The sequence below is a fragment of the Hoplias malabaricus genome, chromosome 10 (assembly GCF_029633855.1).
Source record: "Hoplias malabaricus isolate fHopMal1 chromosome 10, fHopMal1.hap1, whole genome shotgun sequence".
Lineage (NCBI taxonomy): Eukaryota > Metazoa > Chordata > Actinopteri > Characiformes > Erythrinidae > Hoplias > Hoplias malabaricus.
The window spans coordinates 20,918,167-20,940,697 of record NC_089809.1 but is presented as its reverse complement, the minus strand read 5'-3'; the positions used below and the strand labels follow the sequence as shown (position 1 = coordinate 20,940,697).

General features: G+C 38.4%; 1 protein-coding gene across 1 annotated transcript; it reads right to left on the bottom strand.

The window, feature by feature from the left end:
- Positions 1 to 1,153: 1,153 nt before the first annotated feature.
- On the bottom strand, positions 1,154 to 22,030 carry pde11al (phosphodiesterase 11a, like). Its single transcript, XM_066682618.1, has 20 exons — positions 21,320 to 22,030; positions 17,816 to 17,974; positions 15,193 to 15,282; positions 14,668 to 14,808; positions 13,786 to 13,850; positions 13,363 to 13,483; positions 11,200 to 11,275; positions 10,779 to 10,846; positions 10,523 to 10,615; positions 10,359 to 10,409; positions 9,478 to 9,624; positions 9,121 to 9,228; positions 8,319 to 8,428; positions 8,018 to 8,108; positions 7,238 to 7,338; positions 4,772 to 4,849; positions 4,619 to 4,682; positions 4,419 to 4,493; positions 4,094 to 4,177; positions 1,154 to 4,010 (listed from the first exon to the last, which is right to left on the bottom strand). Exons 1-20 carry the CDS (start codon positions 22,028 to 22,030, stop codon positions 3,702 to 3,704), a joined length of 2,742 nt encoding a protein of 913 aa, XP_066538715.1. The 3' UTR covers positions 1,154 to 3,701.
- Positions 22,031 to 22,531: the final 501 nt, after the last annotated feature.

Below are 22,531 nucleotides of genomic sequence, written 5' to 3'. Positions count from 1 at the left end.
CTCATTACCAGATAATAACAGCTTTTTCATGTATACCAGAACTGCTTTATGAATATTTGATAGCACAAGGACTTTGCATTAAATTGGATTTTGCAAAGTAGAATAAAATCATTATTATAACAGATCACTTCCACAGAATGTAAACGCGTGCCACTTTTCAAAGCCAAATATGCATGTATTAACCACAATGTCCTACTTTTCCTTCTCATTTGCTCGTGTTCTTTTCAGGCTAATGCAATTTCATAAAATAGATGAGCACATTTTTCACATTCAGCACCAGTCTCTGTAGAAAATGCAGTATATAAAGATATTACCATACAAATAGCTCTTATCCTGATCTCTATTACCAGCAGATATATTTTATGAGGGATTTTATTTCCACTTGTCCTAGCTCACATGCAAACAGATACCATCAGTTACAGTATTACTGAAGATAATATACACTCAAATTACACACATTATTACATTATTGTGCCTCAATACTTTAAACCTCATGTTTTTTTCTGCAGTATTGTTCATGATTTTACAAATTTTGAAACATAGCATTTCTAATGCTTCTACAATTGAGCGTTTCTTAAAGGAGGTTTTAAGAAACGACCATAGTTGAGAGAGAGGGGGGTGGTGGAGACAGTAAACATCAGTTATTCTGTATCCCTCCTGTTCTGTGATTTGAAAGCCTGAGGACGGGCAGCTGTGCTGAATAATACATTACACAGTAGAATAGCCTGAGCTAGCCCCTTCCTGTGGGCATATTGCAAAATTATGCATGTAGCTGATTTTATGGCCATTTACTATGGCCTCTTGGCCTTAGATCAATAATTTGGACTTAATTTAGAATTTACTTTAACACTGATGTACACTAACAATGCTGTGATGAATTTGCAGCTTTTAATCAACTGAATTAAAAAGATTCTCTTAAACCTAGAGTATATCCCATCACCTGCAACATATATCCATTCATTATTTGACAAATTATGTTTGTGGCTGTGTTACTGTAAACACATTAATAATACTGTATTCAGACTCAGGTTGTATTCGGGTTGTATATTCATGTGACACAGATCCCATATACAAATCCCACAGATACATTTTTCATCACAGTGTTCTTTATTTACAAAAGTGCCTGAAGGACAAGACCAACTCTGAGCCTGGTACAAAAGCACCCTGTATGTGCATTACAAATTGCAGAGGAATTCATTGGCATTCCTTTGGAATTCAGTGCAGAAAAAGACAAATATAAAGCATAAATTGGTAGTGAAATTTTCAGGCACAACATATGTTATACAAACATACTAGCAAAAACAAACAAACAAACAAACAAAAAACATATATATATTTTTTTTTTGATTATCCCTTTAAGAATAGGAAGATAATCCAAGAAAATCAAAAATGCAAAAATTCTCACAGCACGCATTTTAGAGTAAGGTGGACAGTTGACTGAGTAAATAATGCAACTGTTTGCATGCTCCAAGCTTTAACAGCCACTACACATTTCCTGAAAATTCACATTCCATTTCAAAGCAGGAGCCATTTTAAAGCAACACAGTGCAGCATGCAGTGGTCCTTTCCTCTTGCATTCACAGTGTTTTCACAAAAATAAGTCAGAAACAATTCCACACTAATCAGCAAAATCTTTAATATCACCTCCTTGTCTGTAAACTCACTGTCCATTCTCTCAGCTCCACTTACCACAGGTGCATTTTGTAGTTTAGAAATTGCAAACTGTAGTCTGCTTGGTGCTCTGAATATTTTCTTAACCCGTTTTACTCTGTTTTTCACAGCACCATCTTCATAAGAGCAGATATCATTTCGGTGGGGGATCATTCTCAGCGCTGCAGTGACTGTGACACTTTGGTGGTTTGTTAGTGGATATTGTGCTGGTGAGAATGGATCAGACACAGCAGTGCTGCTGGGGTTTTTAAAACCCTAGTGTCACTACTGACTCAGAATAGTCCACCAGCCAAAAATACCTACTCAGCAGCATCCTGTGTTCACTAATGTATGACTAGAGGATGACCAACACAACAGATGAGCTACTGTCTCTGACCTTACCTCTACAAGTGGACCAGTAAGGCATGTGTGTCTAATAGAATGGACCTTGAGTGGACATAGAATTTAAAAACCCCTTCACACTGCTATGTTAGATCCACTTGTACCAGCACACACACACACACACACACTAACACATAACATTTATATTTCACGGCTGTCAAATTAAAAACATTTTTGTTGACATTAAGTTTACTACATCATTTTAACACAGCAGCTATCCTTCACATCATGTGAAAATTTCATGATGAATGAACAAATAGAAATGCTCCAAATAAATTTAGAATTGAATATTTTTACCTTGACCTCCATTGAAAGTTAAGGTTTTTCCCTTTCCCTGTAAAGTTACTATTTTGAGAGATACATTTTTTTAATTGGACTGTAACGCTTTATTTATATGCAAGTAATTTAGAACAGCTTCTTATTTACAATGCCATTCTGGCATCTTGAAAAAACCCAGTGAACCACCTCCTAAATATTATCTGAATGTTGGTGGATTTATGGGGTTCCTGACCATTGAAGAACAGAGTGAAATGGAGCTAACAAAGTATACACAGCCCATAAGGTCTACAGTCTTTAATTGTAGAGCTACAAATTGCTCTATATGCTAAGTGGAGTGGAAAAAAATGGGCAGGGGGTGTACAACCACTGCAGGAGGTGATTTTAGAAATGTAAGCTATCTGATCGACATGTGGCAGAAACACAACAGCATAATTAATGTTACAAATGTCTGCTGTTCCATAAGATTAAACACTGCTGATTAAGAACCTAATCCATGCAAAAAAAAAAAAAACCCTAATTGAACCTCAGAAATTTGTGAAATATTATATTGGTTAGTTATGTGCATTCACAAATCATTCCGAAAATACAAAAATAACTTAAATGACAGGTAAACAAAATTATTATTATTATTATTTGAAAAATGTGTGATATATTTACATTTATGATAAAATGGATCTATGTTCATATAGATTAACCTTATAATGATAGCTCACATCGTAGGCTATACAACTATTTATTTAGATGTTAGGGCGAACTGTAATATTCTAATTCCATTGCTAAGTAATACAGAAATAAAGTATTAATTCCCTGCCACCGGATAAAATATTTGACTGAGCAGTCCATGTGTGTGTTACAATAAAGAAGCAATTACAAATGCTAAAATCACAGTGTTATAAAGTCTGTTATTTCAAAATAGGGAATCAGTATTTTCATCTTGTTCGAGTATATTCTGAAACTTTGTGACCCAAACTTGTCATATATTCTGATCAACTCTAGCCAGTCCAGGAGACATCATTCTATCAGTCATTAGCCCATTTTCAGGTTTTAAATTTTTTTGTTCATTGCCGTGCATTGCAAACAATCATCACCACCAGAACATCAGGCTGAGCTGCTGAGCTTTTAACAAAATACACTCAGAAGAGACTTTATCAGTCTTTTCACATGTTAGTACATTTGGCCTTTTTAGTTTTATCATGTCAATTTTTACCATCACTAACATGTTAAACAAGACTTATGGAATGGCCCCTGTTCCTGTAGAGATAGTTTACACTTAATTTGGTTTTATATCAGCACAAATCGCAAGGAAATCCCATTATTCAAACTATGTCTTCTTGTAATTTAATGGCAACGTCTGCAAGCGCACCGTCAGCCTATTCTTCCTCACGTGTTGTGGATCCTAAGTTTTTATTCTTGCTGTTACTCTGCTTTGACTCCGTTCCGTGGGTGGAGTCTGTGTTTGGATTGGTTGCTGAATTCTCACATGACTTTTCATGTGGTCTGTGGATCAATCCTGTGCTTTGATTGGACTCTTCTACGTCTCCCGCCTCTGGACAAGGATTGGTGGATTCAGATGCTTGGCGTGCCTGCTGATAGGAGAGACACAGCTCCTCCCACTTCTTGCGATTGGCGTCTATCTCATCCACCATTGGCTGGAGCTTTCTATTCAGCCTCGCCAAAGCCTTTTTAAAGATAACTTAATTAACTTTTCGATAATTCTGGTATCAAGGGGAAACAATGGGCAAATATGTCACTTTTAATTTACCTCATACAATGGCTTGCAAATCCCATCAATCCACTCCAACTGCAGTGCAGGGAGTTCATCTTTACGGTTGCGATCAAAAATGGCCTGTTTGCAGAGTGTACAGAACATTATTTGATGCTGCCAAATTTTTTCTGGTTTAATATTTATTGAGTTTGTTATTTGCACAATTGATAATGGTGGTCCAGCTCATCCTTGTGTGGATCATTACATTCACTAACAGTTCTCAAAGACAAATAAACACTCTGATTGTATTATTGTGGAGGATGGCAGTCACATGGATAGTAATACTCATTGTAAAAATGAAAGGGAGTTTAAAAGCACTTACAGATGGAGTCAGCTTTAGTTCAGATCTCTCTCTATCACCCTGCTCAAAGAACTCACTGGTAACCAGCTCTGCCACCTGCAATGAAAGATGAACACATGGTCTGTACCGCTGCAGCACATTAGCATTCACCACATTCCTTTCTCCAGTTTGATAATACGACAAATATCAGCCAAATCAACAAGTAACAACATGGATCTGACCTGTTTAGAGATCTTCCACGGTCGAGTCACTGCACCCAAGTCACATGCAGTCATCAGCATGGACCTGTTATAGAGGCACTGTCATATTGCAGCTATTGGTCCTGCAGTGTGAGTACCTTTAAACACCATGATTAGAAAAAGAGCATGTCTGACCTGAGGACATCTCTGTGCTCCTGATTTGACCAGCTGAACTCTCCAAACAGAATACACTCAAAGAACTTTGTTCTTTTCCTGTTTTGGCAATAGAAAAATAGAGGTGACATGAGTAAGATCAAATAACATATACACACACACAAATGATTGTATGCAAACATTTGAAAAGCCCTGCTGAAATAACTTGTGTTGATGTTTCTAAAATTTATTTGCTGATGGATGCACACAGTACAAGATTTTTCATGTAGAAACATGTAATTTGTCCAGGGGTGCCAACAATATTACCAAAAACCAAAAGGTTTTGAATCATTGTTCGATAGTTTGGAATTGATACTTTGTAACTATTTTAGTAGCAGAGCATGTAACAACAATTAAAAATAAGGAAGTGTGATCTATTTCCTGAATGAATGAATGGAGTCATCCATGAATTTAAAATAAGAGAGAATATGACACTGAAAATTTTTAATAAAATGAATGTCACAATTTTTTCAAACCCCAAAAATTGTAAGGCAGATTAATTCACAAAATGAATCTAAATGGTAAATTACTACATTATATTTATAATCTCATGGGTCAGTTGTGGAAATATTTTGGTCAATTTATCATTATTATTATTATTATTTATTATTATTATTATTTTTTAAACACAAAATCAAGCTGATACTTTCAGCGGAGTTTATACATGACTGCAAACATATTCACTGAATTGTGGTCATAGACACTAAGATATCCCCCCTAGGCGCATATGTTCCAGTGGCGCCTCTCAGTGGATGCATTAAGTATTATACACCAATCAGCCATAACAATAAAATTACCTACATTTTTCAACATTCATTGTCAATTTTATCAGAGCCTTTTAACATATAGCTGTGCATTGCAGTTCTACAAGTAAGGCTTAACTTTTAGAATATTTTTCTTTTTCTGTCTCTTATGTAGGGCAGCACTGTGGCGCATCAGGTAGTGTCGCAGTCACACAGCTCCAGGGACCTGGAGGTGGTGGGTTAGAGTCCCACTCCGGGTGACTGTCTGTGAAGAGTTTGATGTGTTCTCCCCGTGTCTGCGTGGGTTTCCTCCAGGTGCTCCAGTTTCCTCACATGGTCCAAAAACACACGTTGGTAAGTGGATTGGCGACTCAAAAATGCCCGTAGTTGAGAGTGAATGTGTGAGTGAACACACTCCCCCTCCAGGGTGTGTTCCCGCTTTATGCCCAGTGATTCCAGGTAGGCTCCGGACCCACCGCGACCCTGAATTGGATAAGCGGTTTCAGACAATGAATGAATGTCTCCTATGTCTTTAAAATCCATGTCACCCTTGATAGACATCACATTCAAGTGGTTCAGTATTTCTTGGTGTATAGCAGCTGATTTTTAACTATTGATAGTTTGCCAAAAGTCTGCTTTCCACTGGCATTTGTGATTGGCAGAGTGGAGTAGGCATAGCGCAAAGATTCTTTCCCTATTAATGGGGACTTTGGTTTCTGCAGGGTTCATCCCTTCCACACACAGAAATTGTCTGAACTGGGTGGCTTCTACAAATTCTTCTTCAAGGTCCATGTTACTCAGCCATCAACCTAGGTCTGTGCATTGAGGCACAGTATGACTAACTGAGCTGCACCAGCACCATGTGGTCTTCTGCTGCCACCATAACAAGAGATGTAGTGGACATACGTGTAGTTTTGGATGACAGAAGCGTAGATGTTGATGTGCAAGCAATATGCAAATTCACCAGAGTTAGTGTTAATATAACAATAATCATGTTGATCTGAGAGTGTTAACACTTAAATACTCAGGGTTAAACACTGTTGAATTTGCTGTGCAGCTCTTTTGGCTTCTTTCCAACTCTCAGCTTAATGCTACATCTTTGCTAGTGGGGCTCATGGGCTGGTGAACAGAACTAGAATGTGATGATGAATTTAAAAACCCTTTTTTATTTTGGGGATCAACTACTGTTCTCGTGTTGCCTTCTCTTTTTGGGCCTTCCTTTTTAGCACCCCACTCTCATACTTTGTGGCCACAGGCGCTTTGATAATGCAGTAGCTCATAACATTCACAAAGCCCCCAATTAAAATGATAATGGATCATTAATCTGGACAGTCCACAGCTAAAACTATAAATGAATTATAAATGATTTACAAAATCATGGTATTGTGAGCATGAAGTTATCGTCACTCATATTAACAAAAATAAAATTTAAATAAACAAAGAAATGAAAAGCAAGAAAACCAGTTTGGTTCCCCAAATATTTGAGGCCCCTGGGCTAGAGCCCAAGATAGGCTGTGCATTAAATCATCCTGGGTGTTACTTTGTGTTGAGTAGATCAAATGGATATGTGTAGAAACTAGGAGGTAATTTTAATATTTTTGCTGATCAATGTATGTTAGACTGAGAGCAGGTTTGTGGGCTGTGGGATGCAAGAGACTTTCTGAGGGAATATGATCATTTGCAGTGTTGTCCCTTTAGAACTTACTTGAAATACAAGGTGAGGTCTGTGGACAGAATGGCTTGCTTTAGGAGCTGCATCATATGGCTGTACTCTTTAGAGCTGAGGTTGGCAAAAATGTTGTGGCCCTGTTGGAAGAAGAAAATGTTTTCTTGTTAATTTACACATAATGTAATGAACCATAGTCATTAAATAATAAAATGATTCAACATTATATATGTTTTCAGGGAAATGGTGAATGCACAAAGTATATTCCATATTTCATGTTTAATAAGTGATAGGACCATATGTAGACAGATACACCCCACCCCCAACGCCACCCCTCAGAGCTTCATAGAAAGGCCTCAAATCTGATGCTGACCAAATAATGATGCAATATCTGCACGCCCCTTGCAGTCATTAAACTATTCCTTTGTGTAGCATTATTCAAATAGAGACTTATTCTGTGAGATGTTCTTCATCCTTTTGTTTAATGGAGCAAACCAGAGAGGCCATCTTCGTAATAGAATTATTGATTAATTATGCACTATATGCACAAATAGGAAATCAATGTACAGGCAATGAATAAAAAGCTACTATAACTACCCAAGCACCCAGTGAATCAAAATGGCACATATAATGAATTTTCTTCTAATTTTCCATTACACAGAATATGAATTTAAAAAACTGTCTTGTCTAAAAAAAAGAGACATCAATGACAATTGAGGCATGAGCTTGTAAAGGAGCTGTGGTGCCATTTTACTGGCCACTGAAATGAGGGGACATCAAAGGACTTTAAGAAGCCAAAACGTTTGTTGCCATGGTCACCTCGCTCTGCAGGATCATGACTGCATGGTTGAAGTGGTGATGCTCGAGAGTGGCTAATGTTCCATATAACAAAGCCAGGGCTGATCCTGACCTACAGGTGGCAGAAACATTAATTACAATAAGTTGCAAAGCAGTAACCTAGGTTGAATTAATGGCTATCCATTTCTCAAGTAGTCCACTATATAAGCACAAAGATATGGCACTCATATCATCAGTTATATGTTTGAGATTCAACTCTACTGAAGACATGTGCATGTAAATTCAAATGATCACTTTATATGCAGTGCTTCTTATGGCTTACTTGGCCTGAAAGGCATTGTTTGTGCCCCGATGATCCAGGTCATGGCAGAGACACCCAACCATCAGTGCCAGAGTCTCTGTATCCGTCAGAACTTCCTGAAACCCTGCAGTCTATCAAAAGACAAAGATTAATTTTTGTACTGCATCTTACCTACACTAGCATCCCAAAGGTTGGAGTCCATGCTTAAATAAATTCAGTTTAGTTGTAGATAAACGTAGTATTTCACTCACAAATAATAAGCAAATCTGTATAGGGCTAAAAATAACATTACAATAAACTTTATATACATTCTTATTAAACTACTTTTTCTTTGCTTCAAAAACTACTTGGTGTCAACATTGAAAATATAAATTAAACCTCTACCTGATAAGCTTTTAATAAAAAGTAATTCTTAACTATTGAACAATAGGCTACAAGTCTATTCAGGTCTTTAATTCTCACCTGTATTTTGTTGAGTACGTAAATGGAACCCTTTGAGATTTTTTTCACTAGGGATGGCCATTTCAGTAAAATTTGATAATGCCTTTTTCACTGCATTAATTAATTAATAGCCCATTTGACCAGCTCTGCTCAGAGTCAAGGCAAGAACATGCATCTACAAAGTGCATAGGTACAAGGTGTATAGCTGCTAACTGAATAGGAGCCTAACCAGATTTCTTGTCATCTGATCAACAGACTAAAATATATATCAGGATGTAAGTTTACAGTGCCCTCTGGTAAAGTACAGAGCTCAGACATGTCCTTTTTTCATTCATGTTGCTGGCCAGAACATGTTCAGTAGTATGTGATATCAGTGACTTACAGTGATCATGAGAAACATGCACTGTGAGACGTTGAAGGCATGTCTCCAGTTATGGTAGGCCACAGTGCGGTAGTTCTTCCTTACAGTGAGCAGCCAGCGGCACAGCACCTGCGCAGGAGCAGGAGGTGAATGTTAGCATTTGATATATTTAATAAGTTCTGAGTGTTTAGCTCAGTTATCCATATAGAACTGTGGCGCCAAAACTAAGGACAAAATCAAACCACGATTGGGGTGAACTGTTCCATCTCCTACATTCAAAAGCAGGTCAGTCTCAACATCTCTGAATATGCTACAGTAAGTGAGGACTCCTGAGGTTCCAGGGTAATGCTTTCATCCTCCCTGAAGCACCCGCCTCACCTCATAATCTATTTTAAATTTCTGCACAACCCCAAGCTCCAGAAACATCCGCAGGGATGCTGTGATCATGGCGTCGTTGTCCAATGAAAAGTCATTAAAGTGAAACTCATCAATGCCCAGTTCACTGCTCAGGGGGATCTTAGCAGCCTGAGAGAGAGAGAGAGAGAGAGAGAGAGAGAGAGAGAGAGAGAGAGAGAGAGAGAGAAGAGAGAGAGAGAGAGAGAGAGAGAGAGAGAGAGAGAGAGAGACTTTAACAACCCCAAGCAATTTTAATAATACCAGACCTAAAGCAATTAAAGCAAACAGCAGTGCCATACCCATTGAGAGTTCTTAAGTAGTGTCCCTCACTACCTATAGACCTTTATTTTTCAATACAGAAGAGTGGAGAGAGTTTGGCATGCATGTTTTTCTTATGTCCAGGTTCCCCTCCTGATATATGAGTTTAATTTAAAGTTTTCATCTACTCCCTCTGTGCACACAGGAGCTAAAGGTTCACTAACAACATTCCAAAATATCCAGGAATTTATAGAATGTGTCTGAACTGTGCAATTAATTCCCAAAGGAATCCAAACCTTGAACTCCCTTTTCCTGTAGGATTTAATACTATGGCTCATACATTCTTGCAATGTCAGTAAAAATTTATTTTATCCCACAGACTAGACTTCAGCTTTATTCTTATTTCTCATTTTTCTGGAGTGTGCCCCCTATTTTACAGTAACCGTTCCTACTTCTCTGCAAGGGTGTTTAGCAACCTTTTAACACATTCATTTGAGTATATTTATTATAATTATATAATTTCATATAATAATGCTTACTGCACAAAAACCTCTAAATGGAAAATGACAGTCAAAACTGATATGCTTTCATCTGATCTGAAATACCTTGAGTCGATCCACCTCCACCTTGGAGCAGGTAGCATGATAAGACAGCATCTAAAGGCACAAATACAACAATTTCCAAAACACAAGTAGCTTTTTTGCCTTCTATTAAATTGAAAATCCATCCATGGTCAGACTCAGTTTCTAAGAGATTGCACCTAGCTTACATCCAGAGCCACTGACTGCTTGGCCCACGTCTTCTTCACCTGATTGTACATCATTGTATTGTTGATGCCAAGGCCACAGAAAATAACAAAAGCCTGTGAGAAACACAACACGCATTTGCCATTATACACAGAAGTAGAGGATTAATGTGTGTCATGTTCCTTGTCATAAGGAATGTAAGGAAGTGTCTACAGCACGGATTTATGAAGAATTGATTAAAATATTTTATCCAAATCAATACATCAGAAGAGCTCACACCTCAAACAGCCTCTGATCTGCGTCATTAAACGTCTTCCTGTCCAAGCGGTTAAGAATCTGGGCAACACCTTGAAATGATACATGGATTTATTTTTGAAGGCAAAAGTGTGTGTGTGGTGTGTGAGTGTGTGTGTGTGTGTGTGTGTGTGTGTGTGTGTGTGTGTGTTTGCAAATAGAGAAACCTTTCAACAAATGATTCCAAATTAGCAACGTTTTTACATCTGACAGTTTTGTTAAATTATTTAATAAAATTATGTTTATATATATATTATCACTGTTTAACATTTTTATTCATATTTACTAAACAAAGAAATTACACTGCATTTGACGGTTGACAATATTTGTTCAATAGGTTAAATTCACTAAATAAATAGAAATATATCTTAAGTAACACATATTACATAAGTGACAGGAAACTCACCAATTATTTGATGGGTTCTGTTCCAAATGGGCACACACAGCACTGACCTGATGTGAAACCCTGAGGCCTGGTCAGCCTGTGAAAATAAGAACAAGACACATTAGCCATCCACAGTCATAATAATCTAAAATCAGGAAAATAACATTCATGCATGGATAGTAGCATGAACTCTGTGAATACTGAATTACTGAATTACAGCATGTAATAATTCATTAAATTATCATTGACTATCCATAGACTCAAATATTATTTCATAATTCATGTCTTAGATGCCAAATAACAGGCATTGAATGGATTCTTAAACCTAGAACTGCACTGATGGATTATTGAGATTGTTCTAGTGTGGAGTGTTTTACGGGGGTCTGGGCATTCATAAATGATAACTGTGTTGCCTGTGAATGTGTAGTCAACTATGAATTGACTTGTTAACTAATCTTTTTTTGTTTGTTTGTTTTGTCTTCACAAATATTGGGCTACTTTCATATTTCTAAATGAAAAGAACGTATTATATGTGAAGTGGGCTCATGTAAAGCACTCCTACATGATAACTTTGTTACAATCTACTGATGCTGCTGCTGATAACACATTCTTACAGTTTAATCTCAAGTGGACAGAAGTCAGACTGTAATAGATTATCTGGCCATAAATGCAGCGTCAAAATTCTTGCATCACAATAAGCCTTGAAAAACCTGTTTGATATTCACACTGAGATTTGTACCACGATTTTCATAACAGTCTGAATCATCAGGGGTAATTGGTCACAGGGGAACCAGATCTGCCACCATGGAGTAAGTCAACAGCGTGATTGCAACAGCGTGATTGTAATTGTGGATTTCAGCAATTCTTTTTATTTTTGGATGCAAATTTTGGATTATTTATATTGGCCCATTGATCAAAAAAATGTTGACCTAAAGTTAAGAGCAGATAGTTTTTTTTTCCAAATGACATCAAAATATGGAAAGAATTACAATTTTTGTTTTTCTTTTTTATTAATATTTCTTTTGTTGCATCTTTCCTGAATAAGACTCGTGAATGAGCAGATGCACCAAACATTTTGTTGTACTAACTGCCTCATTTGGCAAGTCCACTGAGTATGAAGACAACACATTCTTCTCCTTTGATTTAAATTTGACTCGCCACAACTCTATGACCGGACTCCAGGGGGTGCTAGCGTCTCTCTCCTCAGCTGATCACTCACAAACTGTCCTTCAAATCTATTTCTGGATGAGCATATCATACTTTTTCACATTTAAAGCCAAATTTCAGCTATTACCCACCCATATTAACACACTCTGCACACTGCCTACACCAAGACTATGCATAACTAAAGAAGCTTATGTCACATACTTTTTAAAAAATTGATCCCTAAGCTTGAAATAATTGTGAAAATATTAAGTAAGGTACTGTCAAATTGTTTAAAGCAGAAAATCACAGACATTACTGAGTGTTTTTTCAGAACATGCATTTTTTTCAGAAATATAAAAGGTCTGATGTTTTTTTTTTTTTTTTTGTAGTTGAGGGATATGAGACCGTATTTCTGAGAGAGGTGTATGGAGAGAGATTAGTCTCTTTACAAAGTATTTTGAGACTAATCTCTCTCCATAGAGGTGGACTGTCCTTTTGACTCATGAAGGGAAAAACCCTGTACAAAAATTCTGATGTTTGAGCCACTTGTTCCGTCAATCAGTAATTCTGGCTATACATTTATATCATCACTGTCCAGTGAAAAACATGTATCTCCAAAATATCAACTTTACAGAAGGAGGGATAAAAAAAAATAAAATAACAACCAAAAAAACCTTTCTTAACTTTCAGTGGAAGACAAAGCAAAAAGATTTGACTATTTCTAATTGTCCATTCACCATAATATTTTCACTGATTATGAAGGACAGCTGCTGAGTTCATATGATGTAGTAAACTAAAGATCCACAAAATAATGGAGATAGGTGTTTTGCATTGGACAACAACAATATGTCATGTGTTTAACTGGGGAATCTTTGTTAAGTACACAGATGAGTTGTTACATTTTTGTAAATTATCACCTTCCCAAAGGTAAGAGCAAGCAGCGAAATACTGTTTCTTACCTGCAAAAATGGTTAATAAAATTTAAATGTGTGTGTGTGTGTGTGTGTGTGTGTGTGTGTGTACGTGTGCTCAGCCTACCTCAGCATCAAATCGTGGATCTTGACACACATCACTGATGTTAACCGGGAGGCCGGTAGATGCCACCAACTCAGCAATGCTGTTATTGATTAACCAGTCTGAACAAGAAACCTTCTCCATACTGACTTCATCAAAACACACACACACACACACACACACATGCACAACCATATGTACATACATAACCATATGCAGACATATACCAACACAACAAACAATATGTGTCTCATCATCTGAACCTCAGGTAATATAGTGAAATTACTGCCCTGCTTTAAATGTCATGCATAGAACTCCCTTGCATTCAAACACCTTCAGACTGGGTTTGCAAAAGAGTACGGTATTAATATGAGTTCAAGTGAACAAGGGGCTAAATTTATGGAAAAGTCACTTGCAAACAACTTCTAGACAAAACTGAGGGCTCACCTTATGTCATGATCAACACTGCAGAGTGGAGACATGAGTTCAAATGTCTTGGAGAACTTCACCACCTGCAGAGCACAGAGGAACAGTGTGAGAGGAGAAGAAAATAGTGATGGGCACATTGATGGATGGATGGATGAACATATATGGGGTTGAGTTAAATAACAGACATGGAGGAACAGATTAGAAGGAGGTTTGGGTACTTTAGATGATCAGTTACCAATTCATAGGCCTTTGAAAATATTCTATGGAGAACCAATAAGAATTAATAGTTATTTTATGAACAGTCATTTTATAGGGATAATTTTCACCAATCACAAGGCAGTATGTTGTCAGCCTCTGGAAAGTGATTTTATTGTCAGTGACTTGAGATGTGTGTCTGCCAAATGTATAAATTAATCAGAAATACTCTTTTGTGTGATTGGTCCAGATAATCTCTCTTTATGTAAGAGGGCAGGTGACCAGTTAGGTTTGGATGAACTGAAATAATGAATAAATACAAAAGCTAAAGAACTGGGTGTTAAACAGGCTGCTCAATGTTGGTCCTTGTTAATCTAGAATTTAATCTTATCTTTGTGCCCTAGAGCCTCCATCTTCTCAGGAACAATACTAAAAGATGATGGTAGATATGGAATCCAGCCTTGAATATTATCTGTGTTGTTTTTATGTACACATACAGCTCTGAACAGATCCTAGGGTAGGCACAGCTAGATCTGAACACATTCTGGTTACAAACGCAGGTCCAGTTGTCTTTTAAATGCAGAACACATCTGGACACAGGATATGTTACAATTCCAAGTGCAAAGAAGGATGGTTAGACCAGGATTGGGTCCTCCTAGGTTGTACAGAAGAGTAAGAATATATTGTGAAGGTTGACCATCTCACAGGAGAGTGGATGTCCTCCAGCAGCAGCACAGAGCAGCGTTCACACTGCAGCAGTGTTAGAGCTCGCTGCATGATCTTCCTCACAATCTTCTCCAGGTCCGTCTGCTCCTCAAACAGATCGTTCACCACCTCCAACAAAGCCTGCGCAAACACCAAGCACTGCTCCCTCACCACACACATTCACAAAGAGCCTGGGGCTGTACTTAAAGCAAGCCTAAGAAGCCATATATACAGAACTATAGCTGTTGTTTATTTAGTGTGTAAAACATTGCTTTTACGATTAGCATAAAAGCAAGACGTCATTAAAATAGCATCAAAATAGCATCAAAATAAAAGTCACAGCTTTCAAAATGTTGGGAAAAAAATAACTTACTTGTTTTCACATTTATGGTTTGGAAAATCAATTGCCTCTGCTCAATAGGAGCCAGACTGGGAATCAGGAAAAATTCTGAGAGTTAAGCTGAAATTCTGCCTGCATTATTCAGCATTGCTCTAAGAGAGTCGGTGTGTGTTTCAGACTCTCACCCTGCTCCGATCGTACTCCTTGCGGGACTCAGAGAAGAGTTTGGCATTGGAAATCGATATTCCACAGAAGGGCAGATACATCTGCAGCACCTGATCACACAGAGGCAGAAAGTTGAAAAGGCAAGAGCCATAATTTTACACCAAAAGCATAATTTACAGGTTGAAAATGTGTACATAATTTCCCTATTTACAAAGTATAAAGCTGAAGGCAAACAAATATGTGTTTTGCTAAAACAAAAAATAAGCCTAAATAAGATTTTGTATTTTTGTTCCTGGGCTCCCCCTACAGTTACAGAGTGTAATTCACGTTTACAGTACTGCCTGGAAATTGAGAGTGAGGAGGGTTTCCTATACTCCTCCAAAAGATATATAGTGTGATTTTTGCTGCTGTGCTGATCCCAGAGTAACAACTACAGAAGCGTTTTTGTCCCTATTACAGGTCAGTGTAGCATCGCAATGATTTTGAAGCTGTAATTTAAACTAAATAATAAATAAATTAAAAATAAACAACCTACTATTCCTTTAAGTCAAGTTAGCAATTCCAGAGAGTAATAAATGATGCAAACTTTCAAACATCTCATGCTGTTGTATGGAGGTAATATTTTGCATCCATATAACAGTTTTAAAGAAATATATGGACTCTCCTTATAGAAATGCAGAATGATGTATTCACTTAGAACGGACATGCTAATTAGAATTAAGTCAATTAAATCAACTGCATTTTCAGTGCAAGGAATGCTTCTGTTGTCTCGCTTTTTTTTCTAAGCTCTGAGTTCTTCTCCGCTGTGTTTTGATATCACATGCCTCTACTCTCCATGTGCCTCTAATTCTATGGATGTTCTTAAGCATCTGTCCCCAATCCTTGATTGCTGGTTACTGTGTTGTTCGTGCTAATGTTAATATACCAGTGAATGTATAGCCATCAGAAAACCTGTGTTTTTGTTCTTGTTAATGTTTTTATTTTGTATGAGATCATTGATTCTGCAACATTTACTATTATTAGTAATACATCTGCACTCATATCACACATTTGCATTAATTTGCTGACACGCCTGCCTTACAGTTTATATGAAGACCAGAAATCTGCTTTCAGTTCAAATGGTCAGACATTACTTCATTACTGAAACAGAGAGGGAGTTTACACTTTTGTTATTTATTAGTGTGTCTGAGCAAATCCAATACTAAACCAATATCTGCCAAGGAGGCTACACTGCTCCCTGAAGCAGCATTCATAGTGATCTGACTCTCAGCCTGATCAATAAGAAGAATAAAGTTTGACTCAAACTCTCCAAATAGACATCAGCATGTGAATAATTAGCATTAATCACCTGGATTACAATGATAATGAACTGTGTCTGTCACATTGACACTCTGTCACACACACCTGCCGGCTGTCCTCTAATGAGTTATTGATTAGGGATTGAGAACTGAAGTCAGTTTGGCAAATGACAGCATAGCCAATAACAGCTGATTCTTATCACCACAACATAGTTTATTGCTACTATCAGCTTGTATGTGGACATGCAGATCATTTCCAAACTTCAGCCAGTAGGTTCACCGTGAATTGTGCAGGCTTTACATAAGTGAAACAGAAAATACAAGGGTGTTTGTTTGGCTATATTGCTACCAAGCAAATAATTAAACTTTAATCTCCTTCTTATTATAAGACTACTGGTATTGTTTTTTAAACCAGAACAAACTAACTTCATTAAACTATTTCTGACATCTACTGGACATAGAGGAGAATGTTTTAGCCAAATTTACATACTGCTAATAAACTTTCTAAATCCCTAACAGTTTAAAAGCCCTTAACAGTGTAAACAAAGCTTTATTATATTGACTATTACTATTTTGGTTCTTTAACATTTGACAGGCACAAAGAAAGAAATATATAAACACATAGCAGTTGCATATACATGTATTTTTATTTGCTAGTGTGGGGAACACAGGCGCTCTGTTTAAAATACTGCTGTCAATATTTCTTCTGTCTTTTGGCCAAATCTTTACATTTTAACACATGCACATCTGAAAAACAGCTTATATATGCTTCTAAGACTGGACAAGAAAACAGTACTACTGAAAAGTGTGTATAGTTGATATATGTTTTAAAGGCTCATTTAATAACACAGCACAAAATGACCTTCAGGCCTATGCTGCCTGCAGTAGACCTGCTTCCTAAAGTTATGTAAGAAAGCACTTTATACATACTCACAAAACATTTCTAATGTTTTCTCTGATTAATTTCATATTAAACCTATTGTTCCTAGCCTGCCATATGTGATATGTTCATTTTAACTCTTTAAAATCAGCCCAGAGTATTTAAAATGCTTGTCAAAAATCTGAAACAATGAAATGTGAAGTATATTCATGTTTTGTTGCTTAAAATAATTCACATATCAGAATAAATCAAATAGCCTTGAGATATAAGATTATTAAAGTGCAGTGGTTATTGCTCATTTTTCCACAGCAAAAGGGTTAATCTCACATACATTACAAACAAAGGGTTTTTATGTGTTTGTTCTCCCAAGTGAGCAGCTCTGTTTTTGATACAGCAGTTTATGGAGGACTGTAAATGGAATAACTGTGTGAAACATTGATGGAAAGAGAGGGTGATGCAACTCACCTTTTCATCATTCTCTGTGAAAGGAATTCCACCGGGATTTTTGTTGATTGCTTGCACCACTCCAATCACCTCCCCATCACTGTTACGAATGGCCATGCACAGGATCGACTGAGTCTTATAACCAGTCAGTCTGTCAATCTCGTCACTAAAGCGATGGTCCTGTGGGACACAAACATCATTTACAGAAGTGTGCTCCTAGATGCTGGAAACAGCGTGAAACATTGTCCTCTAACACATATTTGAGTGAATAGATGATTACTAAATTAAGTGGAGATGGATTTAGGAATGTTGGTATAAAATATTTGCTGACAAATAGGCTTTAAAAGGAAGTTTTATAGTTTATGTTTTTAAGATAGCACACACACACACACACACACACAATCTTTTGATTAACAAAATATGATGCTGCCAGTTATATATGATAGCTCATCTTTGTCAGATGTTCACAAGCTACCATTGTAATGAATCAACTTATATTAAAAAGACAAGAAAATCTGTAAAAGCCACCAGATTGTAAAAATCTTTCCACTCATTCCTTTCAGACCAACTGACTTTTCTTTCTAGCTCTCGCTCTAGTGGACGACTCTAGCTGTTGTCAGGCTGTGTGTGTTGATGTGTTTTAGGGGAGTGACTTAGGAAGGAAGGCTGAAGGTGGGATTATTTATTTATTCATTTTTTTGTTTTGTAAAATTTTGTCTTTAAAACACTTAACAGTACAAACAGACAAAAAAGGGATTATGTTAAAATAAATTGTGTGACAGCACCTCACTAAAATTTTGGATTTATAGAATTTTTTAATTTGCACATCTAAGATTCTAGCACTGAATGTCACACTAAATCACCAGCATCTCAGCCCAAAACACATGCTTTGGACTGAAATAGTACTGTGCAAAAGGTTTAGGCAGCAGAGATTATGAGATTTAAAATGCTATTTATTTGAGCAATAAGTGTTTATTTGCTAAAAAAGTAACTCTCTCCAACTCTCTCCTCGTGGCAGTCCGTATTATTTGAGATTATCACCCAATACCTAGTTTTAGCAGATAATAAATAATGTGTTTAAATAATGTGTGCTGTTGATTTAACAAAGTCATGCAATCAAGGAGAATCTGAACAAAACATTGTTTTTTAAACTCACTCACACCTACTACTTTATAGAAACCAAAGTTCTTTTATAAAGACAAATTCCCAGTGTATGTAACTGCTCCCAGCCATTCTCCTCCACTGTAGGAGGCTGTATCTGTGCTCATTGCACTAATGGAGCTCCAGAGACTGGAGTTCAGCAGGTGATTGAGAGCAGCTCGCCTTTGGCTATGTTATAATGATGTCCAGCGTTGAACTAGGGAAATGAACGTCCCAATGCATGCAGAAAAACAGTCCTGAAAGCGAGAAGCCAACCAGAAGAAATTGATTTCTCTGATGCTTTGACTTTATTGAAGTAACTTTATTGAAGTTTCACTTTGTACTGACTGAATGTAGTTACTCTGACTTACAGTAAGAACAGGCTTTGTTTTTGTGCTACTCTTGTAAAAATAAACATAAGGTTAATGTAGTTAATGTTGAACTGTGGAAATTTCAAAGGTTTTATATTAATCGTACACACTCCAAGCAATTTAATAAATTCATTCATTATCTGTAACCGCTTATCCGATTCAGGGTCGCGGTGGGTCCAGAGCCTACCAGGAATCATTGGGCGCAAGGCAGGAATACACCCTGGAGGGGGCGCCAGTCCTTCACACGGCAACACAGACACGCACACACATTCACACCTATGGACACTTTTGAGTCACCAATCCACCTACCAACGTGTGTTTTTGGACTGTGGGAGGAAACCGGAGCACCCGGAGGAAACCCACACGGACACGGGGAGAACACACCAACTCCTCACAGACAGTCACCAGGAGCGGGAATCAAACCCACAACCTCCAGGCCCCTGGAGCTGTGTGACTGCGACACTACCTGCTGCGCCACCGTGCCGCGCAATTTAATAAAGTGTCAGCAAAATCAAATGGTTAATCAGTATACAAAACCATTCCCATCACCAGCACAAAATTCAGCATTAACATTTTTTCTTGATGAGTATTTCACACCAAATCACGACTTCACTGCACAGATATTTTTATAATTTGGGGTTCTTCTAACAGCCATTCTTTGAAAAAACCTATATTCACCAGAATTGTTTATTTACAAGTTGTTGCCAAGTAAAACAAATTAAAATTGGCTTAGATGTAATGCTACGCAGACATGTTAATTTAGTATGTGGATATTTACCCATCTATGGGTCCCTGTGACATCTAAAGCCCTACCCAATGGGTTGATGGGACTGATTCCTTAGGTTTATGATGTATGAAAGTGGGCAAAACATGTAGTATCTCTTACACAACACTGGCTTACTTTCAGTTTTTTATGTGTTGATTAGTATTAATGTGACAGAACTAATTAAAACCAGCTTTAGTGACATCATTTACTGGTGTCAATGGCAACAGACTAAACTTTGCAGTAACAAAAGGTTGAGCAAACTTCAGATTGTTGAGCACTGTAGGATAGGTTCAGTTATTTGAGTTAAAGTAAAATGTGGGATGCTGAATAGAAACCCCAAATTTTTCATTTTAATGAATTATTTTGTGTATGTATGTGTGTGTGTGTGTTTGTGTTTCTGTGCATGTTGTGAGGAGATGTGTGTTGGTTAGGATAGTTCATCAGCCTGTGTTCTGAGTGCTGGAGTGTGGCACACAGATAATGTAAATTTCTTTGGTTCTTTCAGCATTATCTCTTTTTAAAGGCTGAATATAGGATGTGGTTTGGCTATATCTAAATATGGCTATATCTCAGTCTCCATTGTCTCATTTGTCACACAATTTACATGTTAATTTTATGGCAAAACAATGTTTGTTTGTTGTTTTTGTGTAAATACTATGGCTTTTTATGGTTTGTATCTGTTTTTTAAACAGAAAACTACTGTAAACAAAACAGTTCTTTAACGTAAACTTTATGAAACCTGACTGTATATTTTACAGTGAAACTCAACCACAGCTGCCAGTTTTTTACCGTAACTTTTACAGAAGAGAACTGACCAAAGGGATGAGATCAATTGGAGCAGCTGCACTTTAACATGATCTCTTGGCTATGGGGTACTGGGCTGTGAAGCAGTGGGACTGTGTAACCTGGAGTGGTGGAGCATCACCTAAATCATTGAATCGAGTGGAAATGGTGTCTAACATCAGTACCTGACCTCATGTCATTCCAAATTCAGTAGAATCCTCACAGCAAAGTAGAAATATAAAGCTTTTCAAGGGTAGTAGAGTTGTTTTGTGTTAAGTGGAACACATTTACATAAAGCTCGTTTAAAAATCTAATGAGTAAGCAGGTGTCCACAAACGCAGGGGCTAGAGTAGTTTCCTTTCAGCATCCCACGCTCCCCTTAACCCAAATGTATTAAGTACTGGGGTACATTCGTCGCTGAGCTACAAGCTATTAGAAAACCCGGTTAAGTGGACGCTCAGGTACCTCGTACGCGTTGGGGATGTTGACAGTCTCTCCGTGCTCCGCCACGTACCCCACGATGCCTTTGCCCCAGGGCACCTGCACCTCGCTGGAGCTGGCACCGGAGGAGACTCGCGCCGTGGTGCCCGAGTGCACGTCGAAAAGCTTGGAGACGAGAGTCCGTTTGTGCGAGGGCCCCTCCACCAAGAAGAGCGAGCAGCGGTCGGCGCTCACGAGGATGCACACGTTAATGAGAATCTTGTAACTGAGACTGGTCACATCCAGCTCGTTGGACACGTCCCGCACGAGCTCGAGGAAGAAGTCGCGCTCGCTGCTCTCCCTCAGGCGGCGCTTGTAGTCGAGCGCGCGGGACGCGTAGCGCGGCACGCTCACGCGTGACTCCAGCAGCGCGCGCAGGATGTGTGCCGTGCTCGGCGGTAGCGAACTCGCCTTGCGCAAGAGCGCGCGCCGCCGCACGCTCGTCCTCGACTCGTGCTCGTGCTCGTCGTACGTGCGGTGCGCGGTGCTCGCCTTCGAGCGCGCGAAGCTGCGCCGGAGCTCCACGTGCGATGAGCGTCGCTTCTCGAACTTGTCCTTCTCTTCTGTGGGCGAGGAGACGAAAGGGGGCTTGGAGGGCGCGCGCTGCTCACGGCTCTTGCGCATCAGATACTGCTCCAGGAGCTCGGGGTGGCCGTCCAGGAACGCCTCAACGTCCGAGAAGTCAAAGGTGGTCATTGTGGAGAAATACAAATACAAACAACCGGCGGTTTGCCCTAAATTCCACTGGAAGAATAAACAGTGCAAGTGTTTAGTGGCCTTGTACGCACGCCTCGCTGAACTGCTGCATTGGAGAGCAAACTCTCTCTCTCTCTCTCTCTCTCTCTCACACACACACACACACACACACACACACACACACACAACACTCACTTGTTTCCTATTCGCATTTCACAATCAATCCTCCGTCCACGTTCATCAATCGAGCAGGACGCCGAAAATACAGGTGTTGCTAAGGCTGTTGCTACGTGGTCACTGCGGTGAACCTGTTTATAATAGGTGGTTGCTATAATATTGTAGGTGCTGTGCGGTGTTACACATTTGTCACTTGTGTCCTATGTGGTTGCTATGGTATTTGCAGTTGTATTCTAGGTGGTTGATAAGGTGTCTCAAATGGTTTCTAGAGTGTGGCTAAATGGGTGCTATGGTGGGTGCTAAGGTCACACACTCATATACCAA